The 12874-nt window shown below is 36.8% G+C and overlaps 1 protein-coding gene across 1 annotated transcript in view; it reads right to left on the bottom strand.

The window, feature by feature from the left end:
• Positions 1-12874, bottom strand: part of vps13c (vacuolar protein sorting 13 homolog C) — a 624410-nt gene that overhangs the window by 36853 nt on the left and 574683 nt on the right. Inside the window, exons 70-71 of the mRNA XM_039771364.1 lie at positions 12074-12155; positions 6425-6538 (exon numbers count right to left, since the gene is read on the bottom strand). Coding sequence (XP_039627298.1) covers positions 6425-6538; positions 12074-12155 — 196 coding nt within the window. The remainder of the gene's footprint in view (positions 1-6424; positions 6539-12073; positions 12156-12874) is intronic.

Genomic DNA, 12874 nt, shown 5'->3' with positions numbered 1-12874 from the left:
TACTCACTACCATCATGTGTGCCAACAGTTCATAAAATAAATTGAAAAATGGATAATCTGTTTACTTCTCTGGTGGTTTCTTTGTTTTTTTTCCCATAAGGACGTCAGAAGATGAATATTGTTTCTGTTATCCGAGTTTCCATCTTCAGCTGTTCAGAGTCATTAGTTAGCTTAAGATGTTGAGAAATGTTTAGTAACAATGACAGTTGCAGGCTTTGAACCATCTTTTCCTTTGTTTCACCTAAGACTCTTTCATCAAAAAGGGCTAAGCCTGTCAAATGTTCAGACAAACACCAGAGGTGTCTTGAAAATGCTGCATATGCATTATAGGCAACAGCCTGGTTTGGGTAAATCTTAAGAAATGATAAAAATTCAAAGTCATTAAGATGTGCTTAGATTGCAAATGGTGCTTCAGTCCACTGTCTGATATAAACAAGACTGACAAACTGAACAGAAGCTTGGATTTACGTGAAGCCACCCTGAATTGAGCCTTAAAAAGGAATATTTTCAATGGATAAATGCTTTTTATCATGGACCTAATGTGATGTGTTGAGCCTGGAGCTCAAAACGACAAAAATACTGCTTTTATGTGCACTAAAAAACTAGGCAGACAAACATAAAAATTTCTAATAATCTCTCCAAAGTTGTTGGGCTTCAAAGAGCATGTGTTAAGTAGTCAAGCATTTCACTTCACAGATGGAACATCGCCAAGTCCTAAAACAGGTCATCAGTAGCCGCAGCATATACATATTGATTTATTGATGGCCATTCTTTCTGAAATCATTTGAAAAACACATTTAAAGAGCCTTCTGTTTGACTGAATAAGCATGAGAAGACATTTGACAGCAGCACTTCCATAATGTGATGATGGCATGTGGTCCAGACCATTTCAGTTCCTAGAGCTTGTTCAAACGCAATGCATGCTCCTTCATGAAGCCCTGTGTTGCTGGCTGGTTTACATGTAACAGATATTTGTTTTTGAGGTTTTTGACACTTGAAATAGGTCACAGTGGTTACTAGATATTTTGTAAAAATATCTGTGTAGACTGCAAATAAACTAAAAATATAATAGAAACTCCTACTTAACATGAGAATGTTCTGGAAACATCCACTTTAGAACTAGAATGTTCTGCGTTTCATTTTCTTTTATGATTTACTAATCACTTAACCAGTTAAGAACTTTAGGCAAGAGTATCTATGTAGTAACAATACAAATAAAATGTTCAGAATAGATAACAATGCCTAAATGTTTCACAACTGGGACAAAACGTTACAGTAAACAAGCTATCTCTAATGGACAAAAAGAAGCCTTGTGGAGAAATTATTCTACAAACAACAACCTTTTTCACTGGCTTGTGAACCACCTAGATTAGATTAGAGTAGATGACAAACAGACAGATAGATAGATAAAGTACACCCAGTTATTTTTAACAACATATGTGGACAAATCAAGATTTGATTTTCTTTTAAGCAGTACCTAAAGATAATATAATACAACAAAAATCAAGCCATGTTTACATTTTGTTGTACATTGTCTAATTTTAAACAAATTAGAATCAGGTTCTCCAGATAAATTGCAAATGATTAGAACAAAATTGGAGAGGATATTGGATTAGTGTAAGAGCCATTTGCTAGTTGTTTAAGCTATATTAAATGCTTGCCAAATTATTAGTGTACAGTCTGTGGGAGGTTCTTATAACCCCCACAAGTTGAATTGAATTGGTATATTCTAACTACTTTTTGCCCCTCTGACTACAGAATAGTCTTAGTTAGTGACCTGCCTTGTCGTGTGTAAGACATGGAGGGCACATGGTTTTAAACTGTGCCTCACATGCTCAATAATATGAAGGTTAACATGTTCTATTAAATGTGCAGTTCTGTATGTTAGATAGATATAGATAAACTGAAGTTTGACAAGAAAAGATAAGTTCATAGAAGAAACACTTTTCTCATTTTTTTTTTTGCTTTTTATTCTACGTGTGTAACAAACTTTTCTCTTTATTCTTGTGTGGATTATTTGCTTTTAATTTTCATTAAATCTTTTCAAACAAACTTTTGGACAGAGAGATTTCTTTCGGCACACATTTTACCCGTGCCTGATCCTGCCTTATTCACCCGCAGCTACAATTAACTTGTCTAATTTATACCATAGTATATATTATGTAGTTCAAAATTTAGATTAATAGATATTTAGATCATAGGAGCTTTCTGAGGTCTTCAGAAATAAGTTGAGTCTGAGAATGGATTTAAAAATATCTGTAAAAACTGGAAATCAACCATTGCTCTGGAAGATAGTCTACAAGTGGAGAAGATTTCAGACAATTCCCAACTTGTCTAGGCCAAGATCCCCAGCAAGTTCAGCTCCTGATTAGAATGACACATGCTAAAGGAAATGTCTTAGAACCCCAAATGTTCACCACAAAATCTATATGTAGCTCTTACCACTGTTAATGTCAAAATGCATGTGTCGACCATTAGAAAGAAACTGCACAAATTAGATCTACATGGCAGTTTTGCCAGCAGGAAAACTCAGCTGTCAAGAAAGAACATCATGGCAAGGTTAAAGTTTGCCCATGAATACCTAGGCAAAGACCAGGGAACTCATGTAATAAACGGTGCATACGCACAAAAATGTTGCGTATGAATGTTTCCACATTCAAATCGCGATGTATAAAACCTAAACTTGGCATAAAGCCACACACACTACACAGGGTAGTTCATACCCTGGTGAACGCAAGTTCTGCACTCGGTTTTGCAGACTGGCGGCATCCAGCGTCAAAGCAGTGCTATTGTTCCAATGTGGTTTCCCGTTCTTTTTTTAGATCCACATCCCTGACGCAGCTTTATAAATACACCGAAATTAGCCGCATATTGTTTATTAGTTTAATGCAGCTGCTTGTAATTACCCTGTAACAATATAATGGTCCGCAGAATGGTCAAATTATTCTAAATACCATAGCTGCTTTAGCGTTGTTACTCTCACTGCACCTTCTTCTTCTTCTTTCAGCTGTTCCCGTTAGGGGTTGCCACAGCAGATCATCTTTTTCCATATTACTCTCACTGCACTACTCGGAGTATTTATATCACTGTATCTGAGTGGGGAATCACAGCTGTACAGCAGCTGATCAGAAAGAGAATTATCGGTGTACAGCATCAAGCACATGCTGCCTCAGCCATGATGTCTATTGAACTGCTCTTATACAGCAAATGCTTCAAAGCCTTTCCTGTACAGACCTCGCGGTTCAGAAACAAGAACGATAAACACACTCAATCAATCCATCAAGTGCTCCTTGTAGAACTGTTTGTACCTATAAGTACAATTACCTCAATGTAAACTTGCGATACAGTTATAATATTGCACAACCTGAGCCACTTTATAAAGTGCGTATTTACATATGATGACAATATCATTTTTAAGATGAAATGCAGCAAAATATGTTTATTATATTATACAGATACAACTTGAACTTAATTTAAATAATTTATATTGTTAATAAATAAACATGTGAGGACACAGTGTCGCAGCGCTAGCAAGGAGCTGGGGCTCCGTTCATGGATTGTTCCTGCCTCGCGCTGTATTCTTGCTAGGACTGGCGCAACACTGGATGGATAGAATAATTTAACATGTACTAAGAAGATATTTCAATGTTCCTTAAAAGTTTTGAAGAATCGGCGTTCTAAGCTTACAGATGGCTTAACATCTATTACAGAGCTGATTGGGTAGTTGGAGAATGAAAAGTAAGGATGGGAATTGGGGGTTAGCACGTTTGAAAGAGACAGTACTGCTGCAATAAATTATTTCATTGAAGGTCGCACACAGCACAGCAAGCATCTTGCGTGAGACATGAACAATCACTGCGACACCGTGTTCCCATGTTTAATAACATGCCTTAACTCATATCATTATGAAAATGATAAAGTATACATCTCAGTATTTTAATTATTCAGAGAGCTGTAATATCACGAATGTAATGGATTCTGTGTCCTGTTGGAGGAAGAGAAAGCCCAGAAGCATGTACTGATTCACACACATAAAGCACATAGAAGATCAAATACAAAACAAAGCATTTAATGTGCTACTTTAGTTACGATGGGATTTGAGAAACTAGTAAATTAAGTGATTTAAATATGAAGTTTATGATGTTCTACTTTAATGACAAAATAAACTATGTGACTTTCTCTGTACCCTAATAACCTAATAAGCTTTCATATGGCACTCAGACGGTGGGCTATGACTCACCTTTTCACATGACTTTGATATCTGACAACTTCTTTTTTTATTTCTGCACTGTGCGACTTTGTGAACTTGAGCTTTCGAGTTTCTCTGACACTCTATGTCACTCGATCAACTTGCTTTTGTTGTTTATACCACTGTTTAAAACAACAAATAGAATGTTTTTCCTTTCTTCCACTTGGTATTCGCTGAAATTCTTCTAATTCCCCCTTTGCTTTTGCCATTGCCTTTTCACAGAACGCTGAGCTTAAGGGCTATTTATGTTGATTTGCATATTCAAAGAGGCATAATTCTGGGAGGAGCTGGGGCGGGGCAGCAGGCACATTCGTTACTTTTCAAGCTGACCGGGATTTATGTAGCAGAAGAACGTGGAAGTTGGCATTCACACAGATTTATGTATCTGGATTTTTTTGGGCATACGAACATTTCCGCTTTTGTCCGTACGCCATGTTATAGTGTGAATTCTTTACACGGTGTTATGCATGAGGCCCCAAGACTTCTGAAACAATATTCTTTGGACAGATGAGGTAAAGAGAAGTGTTATTTGGTCACAGTAGCAGAAGACATGTTTAGTCAAAACCAGTGACAGCATTTGAGAAAAAGAATCTGATAATAACTGTAAAGCATAGTGGTGGAAATGTTAAGGCTTGGGGCTGCTTTGCTGTCTGAGCAGCATACCATCAATATGAAATCTTCTTGAGGATAATGTGAGATCATCTGGGAGAAGACTAACATTCAACTGTAAGTAGACCTTGCAACATAACAATGACCCTAAACATACCAGTAACTCTACTAAAGAATAGCTGAAAATAAAGAAATGGTGGGAACAAGAATGGCCAAGTCAAAGCCCAGACCAAAATCCCATCAAGATACTATGGGTTTGAAAATGGCTGTGCAAACAAGACAAACATCACACAGGAGGAAGAATTATTTATGGGGAAATGCAAAAATCAGTTCTCCTAGTCATTGTCTGACACGGATTTAATAGCAAATGTCTGTTTGAGGGGGCAGTACCTGCTATTAGAACTAAGGGTGTACTGAATTTGCCTCAGACGGAAATGACATATCTACTCATTTTTTGTTGAATAAATGATTATAAAGTCAAAATTTTATATATATATTTTTATTCCGTCACCTTTATCTAAAGATACTGCTTAAATGAAGATCAAATCTTGATATGTTCACATATTTTAATAAAGAAAAAAAATGTTAATGGACATACTTATTTTTTCATATCTGCATGTTTTTTTTAAACAGAATTTAATTCTTTTCAATCAATAACACTTTTAATCTAAGTGAATGGTTGGGGAGAGATGTAGGATATTCCATTAGCACCAAGCATAACATTACCACCTGATGGAGAAATAAAATCTTTGCTCAAGTCACAAGATACTTTTCCTATAAATTACAGTATACCTGTAAAAGAAATGCTGAGGATTTACGCTATGCTTATATAATGCTTTTTCTTATATATTTATTCCTATGTAAGTGACTTTTTTTTTGGTAAGGTTTAGTCAACATATCTCACCCAGCAGGAGAAGTAAGCTGGTGTACAAGTGGCTTGAGAACATGCAAGTTTTCAGTTGCTTAACTGACTTGTACTATGGATCTGTTTTGCTGTCAACAGTGGCTGCCGGATGATTGAAAGGGGAAAATGTAAAATAAACAAGCTAAAGTAACCTCTTCAAGGTAAACTTGAAACACTAAACTAATCTGTAACTGAAGTTGCACAGAATTTTTCTCTCTATGACACGTTTCCATATTTGCCAGTGCTGTTCAATGTGAGATTTTGAAACTTCAAAAATCTGTATGGAACACTCTACATGAGATATCTCAGAGAAAACTGAAATTTCCTGACATATTTTCTTAAAGAGTAAGTGTGCGCAGTTTCAATAAAATTAGTCAGTTGGGAGTGGAGTTGTTACCGGCAGACAGACACACAGACATAACAATCACACTATATCCAAACATGCCAAAAATGAGATAACACAGGATATATGTAGTCAGTTTTACACATATGTCATAATGCAACATTAAAACATGTGGTATGACTGTATGAGGGGGAAAAAATAGTATAATAATTTATAATCTAGTTACTTTAACCAAATCCATCACAGATGATTTTTTAAATAAATGGTTTCTGCATATAGCATCAGGCTATGAACACTGGACAGTATATACTGTAATTACCTGAAAGGGTTCATAGAAGAAGGCCTCTACTCCCTCGGTAAGTCCTCTTATCAATCCAAAAGGGTTGCCCAGAACATCCAGACCAAGTACAAGTACATACATTTGTTTCAGAAACTGCAAAAAAATAATAATAATAAAAAAAAAAGGATTACAAATAAGATAAAATCAAACATATAATCACTTTTACAGAGATAAAAATTAAGCTCTTGAACATTAAAATGTTTAACACTGTTATTTTAGTTTCTGTATTTTTCAGCCCATTTAAAGTTCCACAGTGCTGGTTTAGACAAATTAATATGCATTTGAGCGTATTCTGGGTTCCTCTATATCTGGTATTCAGATGCTCTATGACAGCAAATGGAGTTGGCACTTGAAGTAAATTTGAGTTGTCAGTTATTCCTGATTCAAATGCATATTCATTATACCTTACATTCAGTACTTTTCTATTACTTCTTATCCACACAGGAGTTTACATAACATCAGATAATAACTGATATTTTCTTTAATTTTCTGCCAAAACTGAACACACCAGAAAGGTAAAATTGCTTAGCACAAAAAGTTTAATTTGTATTTTCAGCAGGAAGAGACTAGTTTACCATCCATTTCAGCATGTCAGCTACACACAAGAGTTTTTACTGTATTTGTTAATTGATACATGATAAAAATGGGTACAAAGACTTGAATACACAATAAGCACTGTAATTGAGAAGTCATACAGCAAGCCAAATTTTTACCACACGGGACATTCATTCCAAGTTATAGATTATATTCTTGAAGCATAAGTGAAAAGATGCAATTAATATAAAATGCATCTTCTTTTTTTAACACTTTTTTTGCAAAGTATGACATATACATAATATAAGCAAGTGCACTATACAACATCATGATCAGCAGAAGAGTAAAGCTAGTAATTTGGGGTTGGTGGTGGGTGCTAAAAAAAGTCTTAAGAAATTTAAAAGTTAGCTTTATATTCTGAATGAGCTGGTCATTTGGTATAAACTGTCTAAAATACAACTAGGCATACACAATTTTCACTCTGCAAATACAGTAGAAGCCTTAGAACCCCATACACTTGAAGTGCTTTCCACAAAATGCCACTCCAAATACACAAAGCAAAAGTACAGTAGATAGAAACAGGAAAACACACATGAACTCTAAAACATCTGCACATAGACAAACAATTGCTCCACTTTTCAATGGCCAGAATAGGATGTTCATTGCTCAAAGTGGAGATGAGGTTCAGACACGTGACTGAACCTCTGCCCAGTACTCTAGAATAGGCTTTTATAGGATAGTCTTGTGGAGTTGAGAAATACACATCTTGGGACAACCTGATAAAAGGTGTGTAGTGAATAATGGCAAAGGCTACACCCACAGGGCCTTGACCTAAAACACCACACCTAATTTCTGCAGTCTGTGCATTTTAAACCGCTGCTGGGGTTTCATAGAGAGAGCAAAAGATACTGAATAAAACAATTGACACTGAGAAGTAATAAAAAGCTAAAATTGCTGTTATTATTTCAGGAGCTCAGTAGCACAAGGTAAATGAAGCTTAAAAATTAATTTGCCTGTTGTAATGAATGCTGCAACATTGGAGACAGACAGATACACACATAGACCACTGCAGGTACTGGTCTCCACACTTTTGAGAAGTGCATTTGTCTGCTATGATATTTTTCTGTCATTTTAATTATTGAAGCACTACAGTACATCCCCAGAATTCACAGGGGTTACGTTCCTAGAGCACCCGCGAATTGTGAAAAACTGCAAATTATGGATGTGGTTAAAAAAATGCCTATTTTTGTAGTTTAAACCCTAAATATGCCCCCATATTTTAATTTCTTACTTTCAACTTACTTTAATAACTTTAAATACTTTAATTTCATTTGAACCTCAGCTTAATACATTACCTAAAAAAAAATGTAAAGGTAAACCTGTATACTGTAGTGTACTGTACTGATATATCACCCGCAGTGCTAGAATGTAAAATACCGATGTTACCCCTATATGTACTGTAATTTATGCATGCACGTTTTTCATTGCCAGAAGCCTTAGAAGGTTCAGGGCGTTTCGGCAGCACCTTTGGGCTTTAACCCATAAACTGCCACATACTTGGGGGTTAATGCATCCCTGGACACCAAGTACTTTTTACTGCACTTTTTAAGTAAATGTTACAATTCCCAAAGAAAAAGTAAAATTTTAATGGAACACATTTTTTTTTCATGCAAACAGCATCACAATTACTGCAACACTGATCACTTTACACACTGCTAATGAAGTGTAAAAACTATTTAAAAAACTACTGGAACAATATGTACAAGGTGCAACTGACACCACTGATGAAATTCATTAAATAATCAAAACAACTTCGATTGAACAGGCTGCACACAAGCACACAGAGGTAAACGCTGACACTGGCAGGTTAGTCTAGTGCAGCGGCTCAATCCCAGGGACAGTGAGGCTGCAGTGCTGCAGGGTGTCACACTTGGGTCACAGAATTGCATAGAAACACAGGAGATTTTAGAGACAGGAACTTTATTCAAACACTTCAAACAAACATGTCTCTTTCAGAAGTAAAACGAGCTAAGTATGGAGTTAGTTCTCGATTAAAAAATAGAAGAACATCATAGGGGAGCACAACGGGAGCAGAGGATGTCTGGGGGAGGAGAGAGAAACAAAGCAATCAGCCAAAAATGACAGGTGCTGTTCAGGCTTTTAAGTGTGCATAGCGTCACGCGTGAAGCATATCATGCGACAGAGCAGCCGCAAGTAAGCCCAGCAAGTAAGGGAGCAATGTGAAAGTAGTCTATCAGCGTTTTTAAGAGAGATTTTTGAGAAGCATCCTTGTCTTCTAGGGGTGCATTCAGCCCCCCTGCTCACAAGGGGCTGGCAGTGGTCATGAGCTGGCTGCTCAATGAATGTACAGCATTGACTGATCAGCTCCTGCGAGCTGGCAAATGGCACTGGGAAAAGACTATAGCCGATTGTGGCGGTTTATGGGTTAATAATAATAATAATACATTTTATTTATACAAGGCGCCTTTCAGAGAACTCAAGGACACCGAACAAACAAACAAATAAATAAATAAATACAAAACACAATTATAAACAACTTAAAACATCAGAAAATCTAAAAATTAAAACCAAACAAAACCACTATAATTAGAAGGAAGAAGAAAAAGCCATTTTAAACAAATGTGTTTTAAGTTTACATTTGAAAGATGAATATGATTTGATATTTCGGAGATCCGCAGGTAATGAGTTCCAGTGCTTGGGAGCAGAATAAGTACAGGTAATCCAACAGAAGACAGACAGACTGGAACTTGAAACACAAATTACAAAAACTTTTTTTTTGCTTTTGGTCACCTGCCCCCTTTTTAAAAGCTGCACTGACATCCTTTGACCCCAACAGCCCCAGCACCCTCAGCAGACCACCAATCAGAGCCACTGCAGGGACTGCTGGGAATTGCAGTTTCAAATTCTATTGGCTACTTTCACCATCCCAAGCTGCGTTTTTCTCTACAGTTGCTTCCTGTTCTCTCTACAGCACAGTATTGCCATGAAAAAAGCCATAAAAACTGCAGAGGATATTTGCAGTTTCTGCTAACAATTATTAGATAGGGGCGGCAAGGTGGCGCAGTGGTAGCGATGCTGCCTGGCAGTTAGGAGACCCGAGTTCGCTTCCCGGGTCCCCCCTGCGTGGAGTTTGCATGTTCTCCCTGTGTCTGCGTGGGTTTCCTCCGGGCGCTCCGGTTTCCTCCCACAGTCCAAAGACATGCCGGTTAGATGGATTGGCGATTCTAAATTGGCCCTAGTGTGTGCTTGGTGTGTGGGTGTGTTTGTGTGTGTCCTGTGGTGGGTTGGCACCCTGCCTTGTGCCCTGTGTTGGCTGGGATTGGCTCCAGCAGACCCCCATGACCCTGTGTTCGGATTCAGCGGGTTGGAAAATGGATGGATGGATGGATTATTAGATTCCGCGTGGGTCTACTGTATATAAAAGTCAAAACACTGATTAACTTCACAATCCCTAAAGTCTACAAAAAAAAGTAATAAGCCCCAGCCACCTTCAATAGCTTTGCATGTCTCCATCAGTGTCTTTTGTTTTGCAAATGTGTTTTGCAGTACAAGCAGCAAGCAGCCTGCTATCTCTTTCCCCACTGACAGAGCTAAAGTCAGTTGCAAAATTCTCAGAGCTGAAGTGTGTTTATCTGGGTGTGAGGTGCCTGGAGTTGTATAAGGTAAAATTGTATCGTTATTTCGAATACATACATTTCACGTGTGTTCCATGTCTACAACAATCTGTGTAAATATAGGATGACAGGGAATGTGAGGCAAGAAATTCTGAACACATACCTAAAACAGAAACGTTTTCCATGCTATACTAATAATGATGTTAAGTGTATAATGTGTGAAGACTTTAGTCCAAATATCAAATAATCACGTGTGCTTTTATGGAAGAATATAACCAAAGAAAAAAATCATTCAATTTACACGTTGCTGTCAATGAATTAAAAACCCAATGCTTAAATGTCAATCGACAGAACGTTGATATCTATTCGTGGATGGTGCAGAGGTAAGAACTGCTGCCTTATAACCAAAAGGTTCCAGGTTCAAGTCCGACACCCTGCATTTTGACCAGTGAGCTGTTATAATTATTACTATAATAAAAACATACAATTGATTTGAGTCTGTAACACCCGGTCTAAATTTTGGCTACTTATAAAAGTTAGCGCTTTTTTATTATTCAATTTAATTTCATCAGTGACGAGCTTGCCTCTCCCTCTCTGAGTTGATGACGTTTACCTCTATTTTTTTCATAAGAGTAGCGATGACAACAGTTGTTGCTGTGGTTGATGCCTGCTCAGAACTATTTGTTGTACTGGCAATCAAAGATATGATGCCCCATTACTGCTATCAGACTATCATGCGGCATTTGTACTTTAACAACAAAGACACCCATGCAGAATGTGTGAAAAATGACAGATTAGCTGCGATCTCAGACATCTGGCAATGTTTTGTTGAGAACTGTGTTTTGAATGACAACCCAGGGCAAAGATTTTCCGAGTCTGTGGTCATAAAGCTTATGGAGCCATTCCTGGACAGCGCTTTCACTGGCTAAAAGACTGCTGCAGCGCGACAACTCTGCACAATACAGCATGACAGGATATTAAAATATTTTCTAAATGTCCATCTCAAATATTTTCACTTTCCAGTATACATCGCTTCAGAGCCTGCATTACAACTGCTATTTTTATTTTACAAACCCCATTATTACACTTTAAGTATAGTTATTCCTTTATCTGTAACTACTCTGCAGTGGGCATTTTCTTACTCAAATTAGTGCACTGTATATACTGTATATATTACAGGAAAAACTGACATTCAGCTTGTCTGTGTAAAGCAAGTATTGTCATTAAAACTGCTCACGAGACACAGGATGGGTGCCAATAGGGAAGGAAACACAACTTAGACAACTCAAACAAAGGAAGAAAGAAAGTCTAATTGTTCTGCATCACACTAACGTTTGCCATGAATATTTTCCAGCATAAAAAAATCTTAAATCAGTAAATACTGCCATGTGGTTAACTATGACTTTACACAAATGACAAAAAATACATCCACCATGCCTCCCAAGCAAGAGTTTCTTACTTGTTCTGTATAATGTCGAATCACAGTCCACATTAGTTGGTCATTTCTATAGAACTGGTATTTCACTTGAAAAAAGGCAAGCCTAAAATGAATAATAGGAACATTTTGAAATATTAAAACAGTAAACAAATAAAAGGGTTCAAGAGATGATATTTTGTAAACTTGTTACATTCTTATAGCAACTGTCAGGTAATGTAACTTAATCAAGAAAACAACTAAAAATCAGTTAGTCTTAAATAAAGGTTACCTGGGCCATTCACTTGACCAACTGAATCTGATCCAGGAACATAATGCATGAGGAGAGCTTTAGTTTCTTCTTATTGCGCTGTTGATTAGGCTTTTCATTTTAATAACTTGAGAAAATACTCATTCACACTCAGTTAAAGGATAAGTTTGGTATTTCTCAGGTCAAAGTTATTTTTTCACAACATGAAATTATACATTTGCCATGTGAAATTGTGTACTAAAGCTAAATGTTTTTTATAACTTTTACATAGGTTCCACATTAAGCATGGCAATAAGGATGTTCCTGTAGGAGATTGCTTCAACAGCCATGGACACTGTGAGAAGAACTTAAAAGTCATAATGCTTATGGGCAACTTCAAAACAGAGCAAGAGAGAAATTAATGCTAAAATATAACACATTACAACATGGTTTAAATAGAGACAAGAGTTTTATAACAAGATATGAGGATTGTTTACTGTTTACTGACTGACCCAGACAACCTGACTACAGATCCACATTGTATGGAAAAACTCATCAACAACTTCAAAAGATCTTGACTATACATTGTTCTCCTC

This window comes from Polypterus senegalus, chromosome 12 (assembly GCF_016835505.1).
Source record: "Polypterus senegalus isolate Bchr_013 chromosome 12, ASM1683550v1, whole genome shotgun sequence".
NCBI classification, from domain to species: Eukaryota; Metazoa; Chordata; class Cladistia; order Polypteriformes; family Polypteridae; genus Polypterus; species Polypterus senegalus.
The sequence above is the reverse complement of the archived record's forward strand: the minus strand, read 5'-3'. Positions and strand labels throughout refer to the sequence as shown.